The following is a 26,916-nucleotide window of genomic DNA, read 5'->3' as shown; positions in this document are numbered from 1 at the left end:
GGCCTCTATTTTATAAATTCTTAAGAACGTTTCTGAACTCTTTAGGCTGCCTCTTGTAAATTGCTAACAAGCCTTTGACACGCTGCAATCATTTGCTTCAGATTCAGCTCGTGGAGCCCTGATGCAGCACAAAATCCCCGACCACAGCATCCTATTGATCACATGAGGAGATATCGTCAACCTCGGCTCACCAATCAATGAGCACTGCTGGAAGCATCAGTACCGCCCCCCAACCCGACACACACACACCCTGCATCTTTTCTCTCAATCACACAACCTTAAGTGCTTTTACGACACAAGATACCATGATAAACATCTGCAAGCGCAAAGGGAGCCAAGCTGGAAAAAGTGCAAAGAGGGCCAAATATGCACAGGCAGGAGATCAATAGGACACGGTGTACTGAGCAGGGTAGCAGCAAAGCACATCAGCAGAGCGGACATTTGTAGCTGTACTTAAGTTGATCAGAACACTACAATGAATTAGCCTGCACTAAGCATCTTTGGAAAGAGGGATCTGGACCAAAGTCGATCATTTAGCCTCACTCATTGAAGCAACACTTGATCATACAGAGCTATTGATTGCAAAGCTCCCTATTAGGACTCATGGGACGATCCTTGTTTCTTCAATGTAAAATCATGACCCAAAATGTATTATGTTATGTTAGTATGTTATATGCGTGTATCTGATATGTGTGCACGCTATACTTTATGCTTGTATGTTACTATGTGTGTGTTTTGTGTCTGTTGTAAGTAATGGACTGGAAACCAGGGAAATCGGCTGACAGAACTCGGAGGTCCACATATACTACATTTGGAAAGTAGCCCCAGTTCCCTCTCCGGGGGTGGACACATTTCTAGCCCTCTCTTGTGGTTTATTCGGAGCCACGCGGGAAGGAGACAAGCCCCGACCTCCAGAGCATCGGAAGGGTGGAGGATCATGTCTCCATGACCTTGGCTGACTCCGTCCTAGATTGGCAGTCCGCTCTGAAAAAATGATGTACATTGTTGTATACTGCTAGCCGCTGCGCTTAGACGCCTCTGTAAATGACACGTTATTTTTTATTCAATTAAACGTAACTCAATTAATCGACAAATTCGGAAATAACAGAATTGATATCCTTTATTATTATTTCGTCTTGTAGAGCACGCTGATGCCGGAAATGACTCCTTGGCGCTAGACGACTGCTGTTAGCATGAAACAGACGCCACTCTAACATTTATTGGACTCAGAACAATAACCACTCAAGAACCGGAAGCTATTCCCCGTAAAGCTAGCAAGCATGAGCACGTGCACAGCTCTCTCTCATTCGTTCCACTTCCGCAACAAGTGCATCCCACTAATCACGCACGGCAACAAAACCCTTTCAAAACAAGCCAAACACCAAACCCACACCCTCCCAGCCAGACACAACAATGCATTAATATAAAGCTCATTTACTCCTTCACACACCGCGTTACATGCTACAAGAGCTGACAGGATGAGAGCACCAATCTGGTTCTCACGCTTGAAAGCAAAACACCTTCTACACAGGTTACAATACAAATAAACACTCTTCAAACCACAGGCCTTATGGTGAGCATGCTACCTGTTAGCTGATGAGCTCTGGCGCCTCAAACATGGGCATGAAGTGCTTTATTAACGCAACTAACAAGCGCACAAGAGAATAAGCAACTAAACAGACTTTTTTCTTCCTTAAGACTATATAAGCGTTGATTGTCCTACAATTTAAAGGAAAGATATCACACGATTTAGCTTTCCCAATACTAAAGAAGAAGTTACTAAACTTCGGTAAAGATATTTCTGGTGGGTACATCAGCTTTCCAAAGATTCCTCACCTTATGACCATCCTGCATGTGCCACGCTGTATCCGCAAACCTTTTCCCCAGCAATTGTTTCCCCAACACCACCAGGTGGCTTCATGCGGCTTCAGCTGTGACTCCATCCACCAGATGTCGTGATATCGAAGTACATTAGGCACCAACCAGCACCCTGGCGTCAGCTAATGGTACGTTTTCTGCACCCAATCAAAGCATGTGGAGAGCAATCAAGGGAGCATCAAAGACAGCAATAATAACCACACATAACCCGTTGCACCCCTTAAATCAGATCTGTCTCAGAACTCCTGGGGGTGCGGTGATAAATCTGCAGGAAGATTATGTATTCATTAGAAATATAATTGCCAAGGGTACTTAACTGTTTCATCTGATGGATACATTTTCCAGAACACACCTCACCTAATGAATGTGTCCGAATAATACCTTTGGGAGGTGGGATTAAGCCTTGTCAATTATACAAGGAAATCATGCACCACATTGCCTCCTTCTACAGGCCTAATAGAGACCTTAGATCGGCCTCAGCAGCCCTGGCAACCTTACCCAGAGTTAAAAAAAAAAAAAAAAAGCCAAGTGGGCTGGTGCCACAATGGCATATTTGGGAGCAAAGTTATGGAACTCCCTTCCTTCCAGACTGAGGCTTGTAAGCCATGAATACAATTTTCGCAAGGCACTGAAAACTGGGCTGTTTTAGATCTGGCGTTCTGACTGCCGAGGTCTGGTCGCTGTCCGTTAGCGCTGGGAAGCCCTAGGGTAGCCATGCGCTCTACAAATTTTATAACATAACATCACACATTCTAGGCAAAGTACCCATCATTGTGCTCTGGAGCTGTGAAGCAGAAGAGCTTGAAAAATCTGAAATAATGACAACATGGCTGTCTGGAATATATAAGATACTGGAACGCCTCTGGTGAGAGCGGTAGAAGCCATCATGGCTCTAGTGGTCATGAGTGCCATTTGCAGGGTATTTCTCGAGTGAAGTGTTGTAGACCCTAATACAGCATATGACTCAACAAGGAATAGTGTTTTTGGTCACCCCCTTGCCTTCCGTGGCTCCGGCGAAGTCCATAAAAACAGCAGATGCTTCACTGTAAACGCAGCCACGCAGACATGGAGTCGAGTCTCTGCATCCCCTCCTCCTCTTTGCAGTAGCATAGCAAGCATGCACTTAGCCATAATGCAAGCAATGGCAATGGGCCTCTATTTCCTCGTTTACAAAAACAGTTATAATTTGGGTGCAGTGGGCCCCAGTACCACTCCATCTGCTGCACTACAGATAGCTACATCTCTGCCTCTTTGGGGGGATGAAAGGAGAGATAAAAGATATAAAAGTGATGGACTGACCTGTGTAACAAGCACATTCAACTTTGGGAAGGAAAAAAGTGCAGGTAAAGATCCAATAGGTCTAAAAGGTCCAATATATATCTCTGTAGAATACCGTAAATTGTGGTCAAACTGGAAGGGCCTGAAGTTCACGGACTCTACGAGGTGAAGTCACTGCCACCAGGAAGATAGTCTTCAGAGTGAAAAGCCAAAACACAGCTGTCCTTTTCGCTTCGAGATAGTGCAAATCTTGGAACATCAGAAAGCTGTGACAGTAAAGGGTTTAGAAGAACTTGCACCAATAGAAAAACCTGTTTAAGTGCCCCACAAAAATATATCTGGTAGCAGGATTCCTGGCTCCCAAGAAGACTTCTGCAACTTCAGAAGGCCTAAAGAAGGAATCCAGCTGGCACCCGCTCAATCTCCATGTACTGCCGCAGCTTGCGGGGACCGGGATGGAGGACCTGACCCATGCAAGAGCAGGTTCCCCCTGTGCGAAAGAGAAAAGTGGGGAAAGGGGGCTGACTACTGAGCGGCAACAGATGTGTACCAGAGCCTCCTCGCCCAGGCTGGGGAACCAGAATCAGCTGTGCTGTATCGTTCACATAACATTTGATGAAAGCGAAACTGTCAGAAATGCATACAGCAGGCCTCGTGAACCTGAAGGGGCCCGCCAGCCACTCATTCAGAAGGAAGTGTATGGCACAGAGGTGAGGCTGCTTACTTGTCTGGCCCGCATCTAAGAGACCCGCAAATGGGCACCCTAATCTGAAACGGATCACGTCAGTCTCTTCAGCATCTAGCTCTTGTTCTGAATCGCCCCAACGGAGTGCCAATTCAGATCACCTGCTTGCATGCTGAGGAATCCTGCAAGGTGTGACACCATCTGGAAAATTCCACATTGCTGAGACTACTGCCGCAGGTGAATTGCCTTCCAACATAATGCTCACAAACCCACACCACCCTATCTGCTTATGTGTTACGGGTGGTGAAGTTGTTGGACAGAATTTGGATGATGCTTCCTGAAATAAAGAAATGTGCAGGCGCTGCTCTGATGTGGACCCCAGACCCTGCTTAACCATGTGACCTAGATGGGTGCCTCGGCTCTGCAAGTAAGCATCCGTGAACAGGATAGCCTGCACCTGCAGGACGCTCAAGGCACAACCCACCAACAGGTTGGAGGGACACAACCCTCAGTGCAGATACAAATAGTCTGATTTGAACATCTTCAACCGAGCAAAAAGGCTTTCTTGGGGTGGGAGCCAATGCTTTCCCAAGCACCACCCAGGAGCTCTCACCCACCATCTCGACTGTGGCGCCAACAGGATGCACGAGGCAGTCAAATTCAGCAGGAATAAGATGTACAGATCCATGATACAAGCGAATCAGAAACTTCAAAACCATCTGCCAAATTTGAGATGGAGGAAAAGCATTCATGTGGGTTGTGCCCGCTTCTCGGAAGGGTAGCCCCGATGTGGGAGTGGAATGGGATTTCTGGGCGTTGATCGTAAAGCCCAAGTCATGAAGCAGGTGATCTTTGATCAGTGCTAGAGATTCAGCCTTCACCAGCCAGTGATTCAAGTATGGAAATATGTAGACTCCTGACTTCACCAGTGAAGTTGCCATAACTTCCAGCACTTCTGTAAAAACACAAGGTGCTGTTGTCAGTCCGAATAGAATTATTGTGAACTGACGGTGCTGGGATCCTGTAATAAAACTCAGATAATGTCTGGGAGCAGGAAGGACTACACGAAAACAGGTGCGAATCTGGGAGATATAGGAAAGCTGAGCAATCTCTCACATTGACAGCCATTAGGACTAGACCCAGAGACAACATATTGACCATATCCTACTAAATGAAAAGGTTCTAGAGTTGGGGTTCCATAAGGGGCCTTAGTCATTGGTCCTCCTTGGGAATCTAGAAGAACAGGAGTAAAATCCCATGTACCTTTCTCCCAGAGGCAGCACAACAATGCACCCCCCTTGTTTGAAAGGGAAAGAACTTCAACTTTCAAGATCAAGGCGTGTGCTGGAGGGCACATCCTGGTGAAAGGAAGGTGGTTGAGCAAAGGGACAGAAAGTGCAGAGCACAGCGACTGCAGACTTGCTAGATGACACAGTGCTCTGTTGTGATAGTCTCCCAGCTAGAGGAAAAAAATGGGAGACCTTCCTCGTACCAGAAGATGGCAGCTTAAGGTGGAGGGAGTCAGAGAGGTTTTTGAGGCAGCAAAGCCATAAATCCACTCCAGGCTCTGTAGGAATGCCAGGACAGCGGGGTTCTGGTATAGCCGCTAAGATTTTTGTACTGCTGATAGAACTGCTTCACTGGAGAAGCTAGGTCCAGTGAGAGAGCCAAAGAACAGTTGTTCTTGAAGTTTTCCAGAAAGGAGTCAGCCTTCTTGAAAAATAGTAGCTCGCCATACAAAGGCATGTCCTTAAATGCATTTTGTCCATCACCAGAAAAGCTCCTGGAGTGCATTCAGGCGAGCTGACATAGGGTGATTGCTATACCTATGGACTTAGCAACAGTGTCCAAACTATTGTCGAACAAATCTGAGAAAGGCTTTTTCGTGTGGTGTGGAAGACTGAGATCCATCAGCTTTACCAGGCCCCATTGGGCGTGGGCACAATGGCCTAAAAAGCAAGTGTTATTTGTCATGCTAGAAGCAAAGACTTTGGATTCTGCAGAGGCTTGGATCACCAAACTTCCTGACAAAGGATGGAATGCAAAGAACGTCTGGTCACACAGGGCAGGTCTGTGCTGTCTGCCTGTGGACCGCTGGCAGCAAAAAGTGTTTTTCAAGGAATGTAAGAGCTTGACAATATAAGGCGGTTTGCAAGATTTCGGTCAAAACATTAGATTTGGCCTCTGTAGAAAGTAAAGTCAAATCCAATGCCTCTGCTGCTTTTCTTATCACAGGACTGAATGAATAGACTTTGGGAGCCAAACAAGAAGGGTAAGTGATGTTGAGACCACTTGCACTTTGCAAATCAATATGCAAACCAGCATTAGTGTTTTAAGCGTGAAAAGGGTATCTGACTCTGATTCATCAGTTTCTGCAACAGCGTAATACATACCAGGCTCGAAATAGGCATCAGGCAGACCCAACAGTGCTTTCTATCCAGGCAAATCTCTAGATCTCAGGGAGAAGATCCACCAAGGGCTTGTCAATAAAACATGCCTTAATCTTTTCTTTTGTGATTCTGTGAGCTGGCGTCAAAGGCAGTGGCAAAGATAGCTCCTAGTGCAGGCTCTGAATCGGCATCAGAGGCTGCACCCACTATTCAGGGGATGGCTCCTTGGAAGGCAATGACTGCTTGGGTGCCGGAGACTATTGAGCCATGTAGTCAGGGTTCTGAACAACTAGAATCACCAAACCCCCAGAAGTGAGCTCACACATTGGGAGTAGCCAAATAGTACTTCAGCTGTACTAAACAAATCCAGCATGGTTTCCCACAGGACCTCGACTCGTGCTGCGTCAGCAGATGAGAGCCAGGAATTCTGCCTTCATCTTTTTCAGTGTCGGGATTTTCTCCTACGTGAAGGACAGTCCGGTGTCAGGGAAGTATGTAGAGACTCCAAACAGCCAAAGCAGCAAACAATTTCCTTGAGCAAGAAGAGTATTTCTCCTTCCCACAGTGCTTTTTTGTGGGAAGATCATTTGGGAGGTCATTACCTGCCTTTGCTAGAAATAGCTTGGCCTCCTGCTTTCTAATGGACTTCAGATGCGTTAACAGAAACTGCAGGCTGGGGAGGCATGGTCAGAGAAAGCAGTCACATGCAGGTATCATGTGGGTTAAATAAGGACATTTTCTTGACTCATCGACTAAAAAGTTTAAACACTGAAGTCTTAGACAGTGGTAGACCTCTGGTACTTTGCCATCGGGCTGGAAGGGCAAGATCACACAAGCGGCACCCCTCTGGGATGCAGCAGAGATGGGTACCTGGGTAAGCAACCAGGATTTGACATATTGAACCTAATTGGCCTCTCCTGGGTGGGCGATATGTGGACCCAGGAGGACGTTATGCTCTTAACAGATTTGCAGTGAGCCTATCAATTAGAGGCCACTTGCGATACATACAGACACGCCACACACTGAAGGCAGTAGTGCCAAGAGAAGTAGAGCTCCTCGAGGCTTTGCCCTGGAGGACAGACTGCTAGATAAGTATATGCCCGGGAAAGCCACGTCCCTTACTTACAAAAAGTTGGTCAATAGCACACCAGATGCCCTGCTGCACCTGAGAGCGTGCTGGGCTCAGGAATTGGAGGGAGTTAAGGATGAGGAGTGGACGGCAGCCTTACCGGCCCCAAGGGAGGTGGGCATATGGGCAAGCTTACGTCTAGTCCAGCTAAAGATCCTCCACTGCTTGTACTATGCTCAGGCTATGATGGTTAAGATGGGCAGGGCGACAGATGAGTATTGTCTCCGAGGGTGTGGACGCATTGGTACGTTTTGTCACACTACGTGGGAATGGCCAGAGATACAGCTTTCTTGGGTGCCAGTGGTCGACTGTATGGGCGAGGTGAGTGGAGGTTCTATTGCTGTCTCCACAAAATGGTGTCTACGGAATATCTGGGGCAAAACGGAACTAAACCGTATGGAGTGCACTGGGATATTAATCCTGGGATTGGCGGTAGAGACTGTGGGGAGCAGTGCAGTTGCTGCAGCTTGGGAACTGACAATGCGATATGGACTGGTGTGAGCTAGCTGAGAGGGTGGTATATGAAGGATGGGGATGCCCCCAGAAATGTGTGAAAATCTGGAGACACTGGAATGGTTATAGGGGCAATATATGTAAAGTTTCTAGGGCACGCTACCTGGTAATGCCATTTCAACAATGTCAACTGTGAAGTGATGGGTGGGGATGTCAGGTGCTGAGACGATAATTGACATTGAAGAGAGTGACAATGCACAGTTGCACATTATACTTGTTTTTTATTAAAATGTCAATAAAAAGATTTATTAAAAAACACTGAAATCTTAGACGGGAACCTTTAACAGTGCCCTGTATGGCACCTAATATACTACAAGTACATCTGATTCGGCAGGTAGAGTCATGGCTGAAGCCGCATGGCGACGCTGTAGCACTACCTCTATGGAAACATTTTCCAGCTCGAAACTGGTGCCTCAAGGATATTCAGAAGGTGAAGTATTTGCAGAAAGATATAGCTATCAGAAAGCCCTATTTTCTAATTAAATACAATTTTTCTTCCCTACTCTGTAGGAGCCCAAGGCCAGCCAACATAAGATCTCTGTTTAGGTCAAGCTTTGGAGACCTCTTGTATACTTCAGTATACTTCTTTGTGGGCTTAAAGCCCACCCACTGCTTTTCATTTGTTTGTTTGTGTCTTTTAAAATCCTTGCTTGCTAGTGGTTAATCCTTCCTATTTGACCCTCCTTTTTGTCATTTGTTTACTCCCATGGAGCAGCGACCAAATACAGTATCTTTACGCTTTGGTTGTTTATCTGTTGTTTGGACGACTATTTTTTTCTTTGTTTCGTGCTCGTGTCACTGTTTGCCCATCTTTTGTGTTTCGGTGCCATCAGTTAATCTCCCTGTGCCGCCTCCCTTCCCCACGTCCCACAACACTGCTTGCCTGCCCCCACTACCCCTCCGGAGTTGCTATGTACCCTTCTGAACTCCACTCGCATTACTGCTTGCCCTGTCCTTCACAGGTCTGTATAGAGAACGTAACAGGCGTCTGTGTGATTCGTCTTGGTATGTTTCACCTGCGGCAAATTTTGTAGTGCGATCAGCCGCTGCAAGCCACGTGACGTAGTTTTGCATCATGAGCGCTCCACATCCTACGTCACCATCGTGCCATCGCTTGCAGTCTCCCTCTGTTTCTCTAGCCGCTGTTGAATCCCAGTCACCACAGTTTCCTGTCCAGTGCCGCCATCGTAAAGTCTGCTTTTGTGTGCACGGCTAAACCTACTGCTGCAATTGTAGGTCAGACAGTTTTTTGTCTGACACTATGGCACCACTTATCAGGCCTACCACCATCTAGGTCGCTACAAGTGCGGTGAGTGTCTTTACTTGCTGCGGGAAACAATGAAGATCCATCGCTTTATGGGTCTGAGCTGACGCTGGGCTCCAAGGAAAACTGGAGGTGCTGTGCAGAAAGCATCCCTCTGGGAATGGCTGTTCTGACCTCACCTGTTGGCTGTGGGACAGGGTTACGTCGTCATAATTTAAGCCTGTTTATGCACGTAGACGTTACACACTAGGTCCCTACAGCAACCCTTTGAAATGCATTGAAAACGGAGGCTTTGTTTACAGTGTTGCTTCATTTGTAAAAGTGCTCTTGTGCTACTTATATAATTGTCTGGTATTTCAATGTGTCGTTTCATATATTTTTATTTGACCTGTGTCAAATGTTTGTTAACTAAACATCATTTCTGGCATTTTGCATCATTTTTGGCACGTGAGATTTTCGAAATTAAGCATTATGCCTGGTCGCATAATTAAATACCATTCGGTGGAAATCCTATCGTAGGCACATAAACAACATGACGAACCAGAACCGGAGTTGCTGTTGTTTGCAGCACTATTATTTATTGCGCTATATTTTCTGTGTGCAAAATACATCATCCATAGGCCCATTCGCCACTAAAAGTTAGCGCTAAATACCAGATTTCCATTTCCTGCCATTACACGAATAGAAATTACATGAATTTTGCACACCCTTAACTTTTAGGATCTTTGACTTTGTTTAGTGCTCAGCAGTTTTACTCCTCTCTAGGCATTCATTCTTTAGTGGAATTGAAATGTTTGCTTGTGTAATATGTATGGGTTGTCTTAATAAAATATCTGCTACTTCCTCACATGACGCCATAGTGCTTGGGATGTTAGAAATGTGTATTTTGTGGGAAAGGCTTTTTCCCATGCTCCTCTTCTATTTTCAGCACTTCCAGATATATAAGTTTAAAGTACTAGTTGTACACAACAACACTTTAAATAAATGTTTCTCAATGCAGTGCTATAATGTGCCTATTAGTGTCAAAGCTTCCTTGTTAAGGACATACACTTTTTAGAACTTTGAAGACTATCATATTTTCATTAAATAGATCGGAAGCCCATCCTTGGTTGTGTGTGGCAGTTCACCAGTAGCACATGAATTAACAGTAGATGTTCTAGCACCCAGGATAATGTGCTGCATGGCTAAATACTTATGTAGTCCCAAAGGCGAGCCCTTTTGGCTATGCCAGTGCTTGTTGGTTGATAGTGGTCCCACAGTCAGTTAGTAATTTAGAAGTGTTTTGTACACTTACCTCATGAACCACTGAGCCAAGTGCAAAATGAAGTCTCTGGCAAAGCTCTCCAAGGTTAGATAGGCTGCTGGCTCGGAGAGTACTGTCCGGGTCTCGGGCTCCCCTTAAGAAGGCATGGATCAGAGGGTCCCGGTAGTGAGAGACCATATCACCTGCAGATGACAAGAAGAGATGCAAAGTTAAAAAAAGAGATGCAGTTTATTAGAGATGAAGCAAGGAACATGACACATAAAATCTTTGTGATGGTTTTAAATGGAAACCCGAACATATACATCCAAATCAGAGCAAAGCACGAAAAACATACGTCAACAGACACTATGGGGGTCATTACGACCCTGGCGGAACAAGTCCGCCAGGGCCGTGGGACGCGGTGGCACCGCCGACAGGCCGGCGGTGCCCCGCGGGGCATTCTGACCGCGGCGGCTCAGCCGCGGTCAGAGAAGGGAAACCGGCGGTCTCCCGCCGGTTTCCCGCTGCCCCAAAGGAATCCTCCAAGCCGGCGCAGCATGCTGCGCCGGCATGGGGATTCCGACTCCCCCTCCCGCCATCCAGTTCCTGGCGGTTCTCCCGCCGGGAACCGGATGGCGGGAGGGGGAGTCGCGGGGCCCCTGGGGGCCCCTGCCGTGCCCATGCCTATGGCATGGGCACGGCAGGGGCCCCCGTAAGAGGGCCCCTAAAAGTATTTCAGTGTCTGCAAAGCAGACACTGAAATACGCGACGGGTGCAACTGCACCCGTCGCACCTTCCCACTCCGCCGGCTCTATTACGAGCCGGCGTCATCGTGGGAAGGGAGTTTTCCCCTGGGCTGGCGGGCGGTCTTGTGAAGACCGCCCGCCAGCCCAGGGGAAAACTCGGAATACCCTCCGCGGTCTTACGACCGCGGAGCGGTATTTCGGAGGGGGGAAGCCTGGCGGGCGGCCTCCGCCGCCCGCCAGGCTCGGAATGAGGGCCTAAATGTTCTGGGTATGAATGAGATCTCGTGCAACATCCTAGCGCTAGATATTTCTTACACAATCTGCACACTCTATAAATCAACACCTTTGCTGCCCCTTACCCCACCGAATACCCCCTGCAGTCATGAGTGCAAGTAGCCACAATAATACACAAACCCATAATAAATTCTTAATTAATTTTTTAATTACTATTATGTACCTGGAAGGAACATTTTTAAAAACATTATGGAAATTCATCCCCAAGAGAGTGCACGCATGTGTATTCTTTGATTTGTTTTTTCTCCTAGACTGTTGGGAGTTACCTGGAGAACTCCATGCTGGTTTCGTGTAGCCACAAAAAAGCATTATTTGCTATGTAGCACAATCTTTAAGTGCTTTCAGTTTTCAAAGTATTGTAGATGATAGGTCGACATATTACCAAAGTCAGTGACTTCTTATTGTATCATTCTAGGGAGAAAAAAAGACTGAGTTACTTCATCAGAATTTAGATGTTCGACAGAGCCCCTCAATATGAGTGGCCAGGGAAATAGGTTGGCATTTCTCTATTCTTGGAGTTACCAATAGCTTTAATGGTACGCTAGAATAAATGACTTAACTTTTGTGATGCGTTTTCTGGTAAAGACTGACGGAAGATTCCTCGCCTTATGAATTTCCCCTGGGGTCAGACTGGATCCAGAAACTTTTGTAGCAATTCCTTCAAGTCTCAGTGGATGGCACTGTGCAGCTCTGCGTTGGATCTGTCTTGCACCAGATGTGGCTTTGGGGCCCTTATATGTATGCGTCACCTGAGTGGTCCCCTCGGGTCAGACTGGATCCAGAAACTCTTGTAGTGATCCCTTCAAGTCTCAGTGGATGGCACTGTGCAGCTCTTCGTTGGATCTGTCCTGCCCCAGATGTGACTTTGGGGCCCTTATATGTATGCGCCACCTCAGTGAGGACGTCAGTTTCTTTTTGATCTCTGCCCATGTAAATGGACGAGGAGCCACAGAAATAAAAATATGACAGTGTCCAAACTTTATAAATTGTAACCTTAATGATGGACTATCTGAGTCCATTCCAAATAATGGGGAAGTGGGTGAAGAAGATAAGTAACTTATTCTACTGATAGACTTCTCACTGCAGATTCCGCACCTTGTCAATAGATACCAAAGCAGTACTTACTGATGTGGTGAGTCTGTGGGATAACTCAAGCCGAATCTCCTGCAGGACAGATAATGTGTAGTGCCCACCCAGCCAAATCTGGCTGTCTATGCAGTAATGCTTGGTGAGCATGTAGAGTGATGGCCATGTAGCAGCCTGGTAAATGCCTTCTAGGGGCTAGTTCTTGGTTAACCCACAGTAGATATTGATGCATCACACAATTGGTAGATGGTTCTCTTTTGCACCCTTTTTTGATGCAGAGAAACCGATGAAAAGCTGGTCATTCTGTCAATAATCGCAGGTCTGATGTAAAAAACTAAAGGCCCTCTTGGTATCAAGTCGGTGCAGCTGTTCCTCCTCCTAAGAAGGTTGAGGTGGAGAATAGAAAGTGGGCAAGGTGATGGCTTGTACTATATGTAAGGGCGTGACTACGCTAGTCAGGAATGTCACGTTTGCCCGGAGGACCAACTTGTCTGGAAAAATGAAGTGTATGATTGCAGGACACACAAAGCTTGCAATTCAATTACTCACTTCGAAGAGGTTATTGTGATAAGGAACACTGTCTTGATGGTCAGAAGACATAAAGGACAACTGAGGATATGTTCAAATGGAGTACACGTTAGATAAGTGAGAACCAAATAAAGGTCCCACTTTGGCATCACAAAAACACGGACAGTAACATGTGGGTCAGCTTCTTCAGAAAACGCATCACAACAGGTGACTTGAAGACAGATGGCTGATCCGGTGAACATTGAAATGCTGAAAGGTAACTTTTAGCTGTTGCCACAGCAAAGACTTGCTGGAATAAAGATAAAAAATAAGAGAACATCTGATAACTCTGCATTTCGAGGTTAGATATGTCAGGAGGTGCGCGAGACAACAAATCTCTCCTAGCATCCTGAGTAAAACAGAGTTGGTAGATGGCGTCTGGCTGTTGAGAAAACTCCAATCACTTTGGAAGGAAACTTCATAAACTGTCAACTGTTGCAGCTCAATCTCCATAGGCGAAGGTGTAGGTTGTGCAGGCTCGGGTGCAGGACTCTGCCTTGCTGCTGCGACAAGCTATCCTCCTGAAGAGGCAGCCAAATCAGAGAACATGTGCTCATGGCCACAACGTCTGGATACAACACCCTCCTCATCCAGTCTGGAGCCACTAGGATGACTTGGGCCTGGCCTTTCCTGATCTTTTTTAGGACACTGGGCAGGAGAGGGGGGGGGTGGAAAGGCATATAGGAGTCAGAGATCTCAATTCATGTAGAAGGCATCTCCAAGGTCAAATTGCCTTCGGAGCTCCAACATTCAAAAGTTTCAACACTGCACATTCTCCGCAGTGGCAAATAGATTGAGCCAGGGTTCTCCACATTACTGAAAGATGCCGTGTGCCACCTCCGTGTGTAATTGCTATTTGTGATCCGCTAGACACCACCTGCTGAGTTTGTCCATCCTGGCGTTTAAAGATCCTGCCAGGTGCTGGGCAATCAGGGAGATGACCTGAGAGTGTGGCCACTTACAAAGGCGCAGAGCCTCCTACCACAGGACCCACAATCCCACTCCGACCCGTTTTCTACAGTACCATATGGCAGCCATGTTGTCCGTGAAGAACCTACACTTGTTCCCCCTTGATAGTCAGGAGGAAAGTTTTCAGTGCCAAGCGGATCGCTTGCAACTCCAATAAGTTGATGTAGAGGCAAGCCTCTGTTACAGACCAGAGTTCTCTGATCTCCACTTCTCCCAGATGTCATCCCTAACCCAGCAACAATGCACCTGTTATGGACACTAGATTTGGTTGGGAGAGTCGCCTGCCACTAGTCCACTTCTGGTCAAGCAGCTATCACTGTAGATTTTCTGTGGTGTCCTTCAATACCCGGATTGACTCCAACGGGTCCCTCTCGATTTTGAGCTGGAGGAGACATCAGATCCTACTGCAGAGCCCACATGTACCACCTGGTGTGGCCCACAAGCAGGATGCAGGAGGTCAAGAGGCCCAGACACCTCAGAGCTGCTTTCACTGAGACCCAGGTCAAGTGTTGAAACATCAAGATCATGTCCAGATTGCCCTAGACTGATTGAGGCAGAGGGATGACTCAGAAAAGCAAGATATTCAGGATGGCATCAATGAAGGTGAGGTATTGTAATGGAGTCAGGTGTGACTTCGGCACGTTGATGGAAAAACCCAGCTATGTCAACAGGTTGGCTGTCATCTGGAGGTGGATTATGAATATCTGAGGAGAGTATACCATCAGTAGCCAGTCGGCGAGGTATGGGGAGACTGGTATTCCCAACCTCAACAGAAAGGCTTCTACCATCACCTTAGTGAACACCCGAGGTGCGCTGATGAGACCAAAGGGGAGCATGGTGAACTGCAAATGCTCTTGGCCTACCTGAAAACACAGGTAACAACATTTGTGGGACTGTAGGACAAGCATATGAATATATGTGTCCTGCAAGTCCAGCATTACCATCCAGTCTCCTGGATCCAGGGCAGAAGAACTTGGGCCAGGATAAGCATTTTGAATTTGTCCTTCCATGGGAAGTAAGTCAGAATGTGAAGATCTAGAATAGGGCAGAGTCTTTCGTCCTTCCTGAGCACCAGAGAATAACAGTGATAACAGCCAGTCACGATCTACCAGTCACGATCTCTGATGCCAGTATCCTCTCAATTGCTTCCTTGGCCAAGAGAGCTTTAATTTCTCCATGGAGTATGGACAAGAGGTCCTCCGGGAGGTGTTGTGGTGCAGGAGGCCATGTCCATGGGTGGTGCAGAAAAGATAAGGTGTATCCACTTTGCATGATCTGGATGGAGCACACATTGATTGGACATGGTGCTCCTCAAGCCAGGGAATGTGATGCAACCTCCTACCAGTCCAGAATGTGCTTCCAAGGAAAAATTAAAGCCAAACCCTAGCACCTCCATCAGTGGCCGCGGGGTGGAAGGGCTAAGCTTTGGCAGCTCATTGTACCTGGAAGCCTGGACCCTGTTGGCCTCAACCTAGAAAGGAGTGGGAGGCCTGTTGCTGCTGAGGCAGGTTTTGTCTGTAAACCCCATGGAGCGACTCAAGGTGTGGTGTCTAAGCACCATGTGGTGCTGACCAGATTTATTAGAACATTTTGTGGCATCTTATCCATCCAAAATTAGCTTTTGCAAGGTTTGTCGGACATCATCTGAGACTCAGTGCTTAATTTGAGCAGGTGGTTTCTGGTGTTCGGTATCGGTACTTAATTAACAAAACCAGCATTTATTGACAGTCTGCCACATGGTGGTGAGGTTTGTCTAATCGAGAAACTAGCAAAACAAAGGTTGCTTAATAACTCAATGTACATTAAAAATGACTGACACCTTCGCCCAAAGCCATTCTTATAACTTTGGAGGCCTGGAATAGTCAGAACTGTCACACTTGTAGAAATGTGATGGTTCGTAGTTGTTACTGTAAAAGGCAGCATTGACACTGGCAACGGGCAGTGCAAGCGAAAGTGGCCTCCTCACCAGTGCTTTAAGTGGAAATACAGAAGTGCAGATACACACCCTGTACAGTACCTGTTTGCTACTGAGAAGCGCTGGTAGTTTTCTATTAAATGTATTGCAGCAGTGCTGAGAAGTGCAGGTACTCTGCCTTTCAAAAAGAAGTCGTGCAGGTTTTCAGTACCGGACAGTACTGCCCATTTAAAGCACTGCTCCTGATGAGGCCCCTGGCACTTAATTTTTTTAACAAATTAAGCACTGCTGAGATCACTGACAAGACGCCTGCCATTTTGTCCCATAATGTGTGCCATTATCTGGCCAAGAAGCATTTGGTGTTTTCTGGCCTGAAGGTGAGGCTGACTGAGGAGAACATCCATTTGGCTAATGTCTCCTTTCTTTTTGGTACCTTGGCAAGCAGTATGGTAGGGAATGCATTGTGGTTTAAGTGGCTTCTTGCTGCCTGGATGACAAGTTGAAATCGGAAGTCCGGATCTCCAGGAACTAGTCTACGCCACATTGCCACCTGGCTATTGGCTTGAGGGCAAGATCCTGGAGGAGAGCAGAGGTTGCTGAGTGGACTGTGCCAGGTTAAAGACCTCTGCCAGAAGAACAGTTGTGAGTTCCTGTGTTGGCATGCTGAGCTCAAGTGTCTCATACGCCCTCCGAATCACTGCAGTGAAGGATGCAGCCATTTCAGTAGCTATGGTGGGGTATGAAAAGAAAAGGCCAATGTCTGGGGAGGTGTCCAGACCACTGGATTCCTGAAGGTCATCAAAATTATTACCCTGATTGTACTTATTGTCATCCTCCATATCAAGAGTGCCTAAATCAAAATGAGGGGCTGGTTCAGAGTGGGAATATTGTCTAGGTCTGGGCGGTACAGCATGGGATCCGAATTTGACAATGCAATTGGCTCCCGTTTCAGAGTTGGTGCTGTCTGGATCAGCATCAATACGGACACTGGTGACAACAATTGTGGAGCCAAATGGGGAGTTGTGCCTGGTGAAGAGCATAAGTCTGTGGATGGTACTGGGGCTGGATTCGACAGAGTAAAAGTCAAGGACCAAGTCGACCTCAAGGCAAGGTTGAGGAAGTGCAGTGGACTTTAAGGACAGATCAGCCAACAGTAGACTAACTGGAGGCCTACTCTGATCGGTGGGGCCTAAAGGCGGTGCGAAGGCATCCGGTGTGGCACTGAAGATGTAGCCAGAATGCTTCCAGGTTCCAAGGGTGCTTGAAATTAAGGAGCAATCAAACCATCAACCAGTTTAGCGAGAATTAATGAGTTATAAATGGTTGGAGAGGGAAGACTCCCCTGGCCTACGAACGAGGCAATGAAGCATCAAGGGCAGTCTTCAGAGAGTCTGGATACAGTCCTCTTCAAGGTGAGGCATGGCCACCGGCTGAGATACAGGCCCAAGACTCCAGCCCTGACAAGGATAAACATGTAAGTAGTGGCTTTCATCTGCAACACAGTTCTTTAAGGAGTGTGAGGGTGCAAATGTGTGCCTTTTGTACATGTTACCATGCTTCCCACCCATCAAAAAAGTCGAAATGCGAGATTTTTTTGTCTGATACAATTCACATGCACGCAAAAGTTAAATGCTGTTAACATGCTGACATCAGTAGTCAGTACTATAGAGCTCTCTATAAGATGAAGTTAATAAAAATGGCTATAGTCCTCACATGCCCTCTCACTAGTCTGCCCAACAAAGCCATGCACGGGCCCTATAGAGCAGCATTGCCTTTGCTTCTGAAACTGTTTTATGTACTTCTTACATTCTAAAAGTACCTTTCCGCTTGAGTTTCAAGAGGCATGTATGATGGAGACAGTGTGCTCCACCTGGATGAACTACGTGTAATACTGCCTCCCTGGAACTTGAGATTGGGAACTGATGGTGTACAGAACAGATATGAACAATTGAAGAAATGTGTGTCACTTTTTAAGAAGATCATTAATGTTACCCGGAGGTTGAATCCCTGAAAAAATCCTAGTTCACATTATCATAAAAATTGCTCGGGTAACAAGAGAAGATGATGTTAGAATTAGAATGAAAACAGACACTGGCAAAGCCAATAGGTATCAGGAAGCTGAGCGCTATAGGCTTTGGCAATAATAATGCATTTGAGTACATCAGTAAAACAAACATAGCCCCAGAGCTGTATACAATGCATTAACATTGCCAACGCCTACTGCTCTCGGACTGCTGAGGCCTATTGGCTATCTGATGTATTACTCCATCTTACACGAGGGGCTATTTTACATATGAAAAATACTCTCAATCATTATACTGTTTGCCACATTCAGTTTTTAATATCATGTACGCATTGTACAGAATGCATTTTTTTTCTTTTTCTTCTTCAGCAGAGATAAAGACATAGGTCGTACTTTAATGAACAAAATAGCATTAATGCAAGCAACAAGCATTTTTGCATTGCAGTATTCAAATGATTTAGTACATTAAAGCCAGATCTCTTGGATTTGCCAGTGATTGTTTTAGAGTAAAAGCTTGGAGTATCAGCAAAAACTATGAGTATGTATGTATGCATATGTGTGTGTATGTCTGTATGAATTATGCATACGTGTGTATATATAAATGCATGTGTGTGTGTGTGTATTTATTATGTATCTATTGGATGTTTCCATAGTGCTGACTTCACAGAAGGGCAACGGAGTGAGTACAGGGTCCAAGGCAAAGATCCAGCCAAGGAGTAACAGGAGGGCAAGCTAGGTCCAGCAAGGGAAGGGTGGAAGGAGACGCAGCGGGGGCTCCATGCTTACCAGACACACAGAGGAATGTGGCATGTCGTGGTTTAGGTGCCAGTCCTGGGATTTTCAGAATCTTGAAACAGGAACTAAGCATTTGGCAGTGGTCACCTCTTTAAGTGACTATATACTGCTGCTTGTGTACATGGCATCACGGCATTAGGTGGGCCAGGTCTCTCCGAGCCTCAAACCCAGCAATAATTCATAACAGACACTGAAACGGGTCCTACCGGGCCCTAGATTCATGGCATTAACTTTACAGGCAAAATCACACAGATCGAATTCTGAACAATTATTGTAAAATATGTTAAAGAAATCCGTGTCAGTGCTGTGGTTCCATTTAATATTTAACATGGTTCACATGATCATGCATTCCCAAACAGTGTTTGCTTTTTGCCGAATGTTGCGTTTATGTATTTTTTTTTTGTTCGTGCAGACTTCTACTCTGGTATGGTGCATACTTTGTACCGATTCGTTTCCGGGTATGTGCAGCAGGCCACCAGCTCTGGAACTGAAAATATAAGGTAGGGCGAGCTTCTGACAATGCCTGCCTGTGGGTAAACATGGTGTTCAGAACACATGGACATCACAATCTAGGCCTCTCTGCAGAGCAATAGTCACTTGCAAATGTGGTTGTATGCAAATGTGTGTGGAGGTACTCCGTTATCAAATTATTGAGAACATGAAAGTAAAAGAAAATGCAATGCAGTGGGGCTTAGGTGTTTGTGGTGAGGAGGTGAAGTTAACGAGATACGAGGAAGTTCATGCAGGCGAGAGTGAAAAGAGGGTGCTGAACAGGAAAAAGATGATATGCAGAAGGAACATTTCAGAAAGATGTGGGGAGAAAAAAGGTGTGAGAGCGTATCATAAACTGCAGAGGAAAGTGGTGTGAAGGGAAGAACCGGGGTGTGAGACACTGAAGACCACTACCCCATTCGCAGACCTTGGTAATGTTTAAATCACAGTCTCGTACTGTTAGAATAGAAACCTTTTCAATATTATTTAAAACAAATCATCAATGTGATTAATTTATCTTAAACAGCTAACAACTTTTGACAAAGCCAATAGCCCTCGCTTGTTTTTGGTTTATGTCAGTTCTGTTATATATCTGAATGCAATAACAACGCTTAGAGAGCGCCATACACCTGTCGGGTGGCGTGCTATGGGAAGCACTGAAGTTTGCTTTATATGTAGAAGGCACACCATTAATTACACAGAGCATGTTTCTTGGAAATAATTAGACCACCCCCCCTTTTACAGACCGTCTATTTTTCATTTATTTCACCTAAAGCCCTGCACACTATACTTGCACAAGCAGTAATACTTTTGGCACTGAGATACTAATCATTCATGCACAATCGCTCACACACATATACATACATATATACACGCACAAAGGGGACGACACAGCGCTCAGAAATTAAAACACAGCTGTGCCAAACAGAGGGAGTGCAAGATTCAGAAGGTGGAAGGTCCCGGGTGGGCGGGGCTGCCGAGGGCCTTTGTTATGGGAGCACTTGAAAAGGAATGGGTTTCCTGCTGGGCTGCTGGCTGCTCTGGACGGGGCCACTGAGGATGGTGGGTGGGGAGGGTATGGTTGTCCTCACAGTGGCTCTACAGACCTTTCCACAGCCTGTCTGTCACGAGTTTCACAAAAAAAGCTATAAAGTTCCACCAAGGAGCACAGAGCTTACTGTAACCTTTGTGGTAAATGCTAATTTTTTCCCAACTTATGAAATATAGACAAGAGCATGATTTATGTGAAGTGTGAAAATACGTGTAAACATGACATAAATCAAGCTTGTGAAGCGGAACGTCGGTATGTATTTTTTTTTTTTTTTTTAAATAATGCAACGCCATAAGCAAGTTACAGAAGGGAACAGAAACGGCATAAGGAGGTGAATAATAAAACCAATCTGTGAATGAAAAGAAGCAAAAGGGTTGGGGCGGGTGGGGGGGAGCTTGTAAAAACAGGAGTACTCTTGTTGAGTACCCGCACACAAAGAAAAAAGTAGCTCCTAAGAGGGGAGGGGTGGAAAGACACGAACTGTGGGCAATCTCTGGGGGGAGGGCTAAACACAATAAGAGGCAAGACCATGCATGCTATGGACAAATGGGCACAAAGGATACGAGAGCGACAGTGGAGCGAGCAAATATTAAGTCTATGGGCGGCCAGAAGCCCACAAATTGAAAACTACATGTATCTTCGAGACAGTGCATGCATTGTCCAGCCGAGACCTAAAAAAGATTATGTGAGAACATGTAATGCTTTCAGGCATTAAACATTAGTCAACGTTTCTGCATTGAAAACTATTTTTTAAACATTATTTCATGTATATAATACCCTTAAAGGCGTGGCTACATTTCTGACGGGATCGCATGAGACTGTTTTAGGTGTACTGATAAAAGTTATTCCCAACACATATTCGCAAATGTCCTGAAGTCGAAAAAATTGTGCAAGAAGGTTTTCCTGTTATTAACTAGGGTGACCCAGGTAACAGTGGACCTACATATGGTACTGGTTCTTCTGTGAATAGATGGATAGGAACTGAACATTTGGAGGGTGCGACCTCTTTGCAGGAATGTCAATGATTCACAGTTTACTAGCTAAGAACCAGAAACATTTGACAATAGCAAGAGTTAATGAATTTAAAACGAAATGAAGTCAAAGTGCGTTCCTGAAAAATAAAAATACTTAGAAGGTAAAGTGGAATTACCCGATGCTGCAACAGTGCGTTTTCTGCATAATTATGGATCAATAACATTTGCCACATAATGCATAATAATCTGCTGCATAATTTGAAGATTTTAACAAATACTTGTTTGTAGCCCAAACGGATCAAAAGTTACTAAAGAAAGAAAGCACCACCTGAGGTGCCTCCCGTGGTTGATGCTTTGTAATGTCAACTGATTCCTTTTCAATTCCATGTAGCAGTAGTTAAGTGCTAAACTGGTACAAATAACATGAAACCTTTGCCATGACAGTTTGAATGTGTTAAAGCGTCAAGACTGTGAACTATTGTCACAGAACGTGCCACACAATTTGACATATCTTGCCACACTAGTGAACTCTGCTGCATAATTTGGCCCTCTACTGCTGCATAATTCCAGTGTCCTTGTGTATACAAGGCAAGGCTAGGGCACTAAATTCATGAACGTATGACACCCGCCCCACCCATGGATCAACCTTTCAATCCATAGGCGAACAATATTTAACATGTATGATCATATACTGAATATACTGAAACTAACTGCAAAATATAAATTTAATTTTCAAAGAATTTGTAATTTAGTATGGTAATGGATCCATTTCAAACTACATTTATATGTGCAATTCTCCAAATACCTCTGCTAAAATGTACACTACAAACACACCCTAATGCCAAAAGCTCTATAAAAAGAGATCCCATAAAATGTAGGTAAGGCAGTGGCACATTTAGCTATTGAGAGGATGATAGACCATCATAAATAGATTATTGCAACAAAAATGAACATTTTTCACGGGCATCTTCGGCAGGCAGGAAGCTGATTACACAGCCACTATTATGAATTTCAGATTCATTCAGAAACTGCCACATAATTAATTCAAATAAGTTTTAAATCCATCAGTCCTACATAAAACCTTAAACGCAACTATGGAAACCACTCAAGGGAGGTAAGGGGTGCGGAGACTAAAAATTACTTGTGTTAGGGAAGTAATTTCAGATGAGAAACCATTTAAAGAAAATGTTTGCATATTACTAACAGAATCTCAGAAGGATTTTGAGGAACAATGGTTTCACATGTCCAAACAGGACAGGCAGTCCCTTCTGCTGCACGTAAGTTTCAATGAACATCTGAACAAAAGCCAGTAATAGGGAGGAAAAAGGAGGTGGGACTTTTTTTTTAATTCCAGGAAGATAAGCATAGGAGATTCTCCTGTCTCCACCATGCTCTATTACACCCTGCAAACATGAAAATAAGTGGAGTTTTAGAAGAGAATGGGTCAATGTCAGATATAAGTTGCTTGTAGTATTAAACAAGCATTTGCAATGCAATTGGTCTCACATTTGCTCGAGTTAGAGCTATTATCGTTGTGAACTCCTAACCAGACTTTTCTTGCCACATAACTTGAAAATCAAAAGTAAAACAGTTTCACACAAGCGAGCCAATTCACAGCGCCACAGTCGCCATGAGCGTCAGCAATAAGGGGAGACACAAAAGGAAAAAGAAGTTCGCTTGCAGTCAAACCTATCAGCAAATGTGCAATTAGCCATGTAACAGGGGCGATAGCCACAGCGGTAACAAAACCTCCCCAAGGAGGGACAAACGTAAACCATTTACCAATGTCAAAGGATTTTTGAAAGGCAAGCCCACAAACTAGTGATGAGGTGGATGTTGTAAAAGCCCAGATACATCCCAACACGTCGGAAAAAGCAGCGCATGTGCACTGCTATGCTCAACCTAAAAAGGGATTAAATATTCAAATATTTACTTGTACTGTCTACTTCGAATATTTCTTGTCATATAAACTGTAAACTTTGCACTTGTATAGCACACTACTCAACCGTTAGGGTCTCAAGGCGCAGTACGCATACCGCTGTGGAACCCCTCCTGGCTTTTCCCTGTGAGGCGCCCACTCCAGGACAGCCCCAGGGTGAAGCCAAGCATCCAAGAGCTGTGAGGGCCGTTGTGGAGATTAAGCAAGCTATTGCCCAGAGTTACAGAGTGGGACCCATTAATTAGATTAGGCACTGAGGCGAGAATTATCTGGTCCAAGGGAATTGAGCCCAAGACCCACCGAGGTGGGAATTGAACCCTGGTCTCGGACCAAATCTCTGCATCAAGGTCTGCCGCTCTAACCATTGTGCCACACTTCTCCACATATGTCTTCTATAGGGCGAGTTTGACTCTCCAAAAACAAATATCAAGATTTAGTCCTAGGTAAACCATGAAGATGTGGATGAGGATGAATTGGCTTGGACTAAGCTAAGGAGTGATAACCAGGAAAGTGATTCTTAAGAACTGGAAGTCACTCATCCATTTCCCTTTGCCTGGAGGATCAATGATGAGTTGTACACTTTGAGTTCCTTTCGTTCCTCTTTGTAGGTCGGTTTCCAAGCTCAGTTTATGTTTCTTGCATAGTGCAAAAACCTCAAGCACAAACTATACTCGAGGAAATTACGGGAAAACCTCCGAAAGCAGAGGACAGTAGGATGGGGGAATCCAAAGATGGTGAAGTTGGACTCCAGTTTATTTGAACGCAGCTGTTACACAATTTCGAGTCATGAGAGAAGTCTAGGCACCAGAGATAGACCTCATGAGGGTCCCTCACCAACATCTGTTTGTGCCAATCTTTGCATGGTTTAAATCCTGTAGTTTTGGGGGAGACAAATCTCTTGCACATTCGAATAAAGGAACTGACATTGACGCATGGAGGTGGTGATTATATGTGGCTTTGATGTCACTTCCTGGGTAGGATGACTTGAAGTGAAGCCACACAACGGCCACCAAGAGAGTGTGAAGGAATTGCTAAGAAAATACTCTGGATCCAGTCTGAGGTCTCGGGGTATTCACAAGGAAAGGAATCTGCAGTTAGAACTATCCATAAGAAAATTAGCCTTAAAAAACAGAGTCACATTTGCTTCCTTTTCATAATTTAAAATGTATTGAGAGACTCACAAAGACAGTCTGATGTCTCAACATTCTGACAATGAGTTTATGGAGCTAAAGACTCTAGACTATGGTTGACTACAGCAGACACCTAATCAAGTCTCTTAAGCAATAATTAGAGTTCCAGTAACTGTGAAGGAAATGGCTCTTTTTAAAGTATTGCCAGGACATGTGTAAAAACAATGCTGATGCAAGTTTAATGTGTAAACACGGGGAAGGTACCAGAGCTCTTCTTGGCTTTGATGTATTTGCCTCTTGTACGTAGTTTATTTCCGAAAGCCGGGAAGTTGGGGGATGGATCTGTACTTAATGGCAGGATTGACAATGTTCTATGGATAGGAAAGAGACAGTGGTCCACCTTCTTCTGCTCTGCCTGTTTAATCGTTGAGACTTAGGGGATACAAGTTTTTTTTTTTTTTTTAAACCAAATGGTATGATTTGAATATTTACTTCCTGGTATGAACAACTATTTAGTGAGTAATCATGCTTGAAAATTTCAGGCCCGTGTCTGAACTGGCAAGACTATTTTTTTTTTTTTTTTAACAAAGTTCAGTTACGATGATTAATGGGATACAATGACTAATTTCCATTTTATGAGCTATGTTGCAATTAAAGCAATGAAGTATTCAAATGAGATAACGCCTGATATTTTCACAACCTATTTTGACTTTTAAAGGGTCTATGTTTTTACACAGCATAAGCCACAAAACAAAGTACTTGTAATGGTGCACAGGGCCAGAAAATATCATACACAGGTAACATCCATTTCGTGTCAATGCTCTTTTATGTATGAAAGAATGAGCTGGGTGCCTTTCCAATACTCTGGAAACTCAGGCATAACGGTGGCTGGGGCAACAATTGGCAAACTTGTGTTAGTGTGTTGTAGGCACTGGGGCTATGAGGACAAGATTCTGGTTCATCTTTTACTCCTTATAGTAAGGGATAGAAACCGAAATGAGGAAAAAGACAGGGTGTTCAAATAATCCAGGTTCTTGGTGTAAGGCACACTGTTCTTCATCTCATGTTCCATAAAAGGACCCTAGACTAATCAAAGAACACGCCCTTCAGGTGAAGCTGACCGGTACATCAAGTAATGGAAATAATCAGACTTCTGATGCACAGCAGCAGCAGGAGCTCTGAGGGGCAGGAAGAAAACCATTTAGTGAATACACTTAGGAAGGATACAAACTTTAGTTGGTCTTCAACCAGTACAAGCTGCAGAAGGAGAGAGACAGAAGGAGATTCCACCCGGAAGGAAATGTACATGTATATTTATTAATAATGCAGGCAAAATAATTTCCAGCATTCATTTAGTGAGATACTTGAAGACAGTTTGTGGTAAAACGTACTGAAAAAGTAGAACACTGTTTATTTCTGGATCAATATCAGTCATGTCACTGCCATTGATAGGTAGAGTAAATGCTCACGTACATAGAACAAAGCTGCAGATGACATGCATGTTCTGTTGCACTTATACTCCAGGATGAAGATACTCCATCAATCATGACCATGGATACTTCATAAATGATACAGTGGCCAAAGGTACAGAGTTGCAGTGACTCATCTTTCCTGAGTGATTATACATGCATTTAAAATAGTGGTTAGCAATGGTACCACTTCGAATGTCGCGGCATACTAATGCCCCAAATGTCTCAATATTAGACAGATTGACAGCTCCCACCGAGGGACGTACACATTATACACATATAAACATTGATAAGCCCCTACTCGGGTAGCCGTAATACCGTCAATCATGACAATCATCAGAGAATGGTGGCAGTAATGCATAAATCATGCGTGGGCCTCCCCAGTCCCTCGAAGGGGTATTGTCAAGCGTGCCAGGTGTAACATGGGCAAGTTCCAGCCCATAAGTATCGGCCCAGGACTGATGACAGAGCACTTGCTCGATCATGAATCCTCTGGTCTGTCGGCACCTACCCCTGTTCTGCGCTCCCTCGAGTGAATGTGGTGCAGGAGGCAGGGCTTTTTGTAGAAGGTCTACAAACAACGGGGGTAGAAATAGGACTTTTGTCAGACTCCAGAATGGCGACGGCTATCATGGAGTGTAGAATTCAAATCATATGGAAAGGAAGTTCTCAAAAACAGTGGCCTTGAGAACACAGCACTTACTTAATCATGAATCTTCGGGTCTGTAGGCACCTACCCCTGCTCCGTGCTCCCTAGAGTGAAAGCAGTATAGGAGGCAGGATTTAAATTAAAAGGTCTACAAACCACAATGGTAGAGATAGGACTATAATCAGACTCCAGAATGGTGGCGACCATCTTGAAGTGTTGAATTTGAGTAATATCGAAAGGAAGTTCTCACAAGAGGTGGACATTGTAATTTAATGTGCAAAAAATGGCTATTCTGTTGAAACGTTAATTTCTCAAACCCCGTAAGGGAACATAATAGACATATATGTGAAAGGGGGATGTTGTGCACATTGGTATATAGAGGGCAAGAGGTTTGTAGAATGTCAGACCACATGGTGTGTGAACGTATAATGTTTAGG

At 44.9% G+C, this 26,916-nt stretch overlaps 1 protein-coding gene across 2 annotated transcripts in view; it reads right to left on the bottom strand.

The window, feature by feature from the left end:
- TANGO6 (transport and golgi organization 6 homolog) overlaps positions 1-26,916 on the bottom strand; it is a 515,068-nt gene that overhangs the window by 58,745 nt on the left and 429,407 nt on the right. For both annotated transcript variants that reach the window (XM_069217099.1, XM_069217100.1), the window contains exon 16: positions 10,432-10,583. In XM_069217099.1, coding sequence (XP_069073200.1) covers positions 10,432-10,583 — 152 coding nt within the window. The remainder of the gene's footprint in view (positions 1-10,431; positions 10,584-26,916) is intronic.

The sequence above is a fragment of the Pleurodeles waltl genome, chromosome 12, assembly GCF_031143425.1.
Source record: "Pleurodeles waltl isolate 20211129_DDA chromosome 12, aPleWal1.hap1.20221129, whole genome shotgun sequence".
Lineage (NCBI taxonomy): Eukaryota > Metazoa > Chordata > Amphibia > Caudata > Salamandridae > Pleurodeles > Pleurodeles waltl.
The sequence above is the reverse complement of the archived record's forward strand: the minus strand, read 5'-3'. Positions and strand labels throughout refer to the sequence as shown.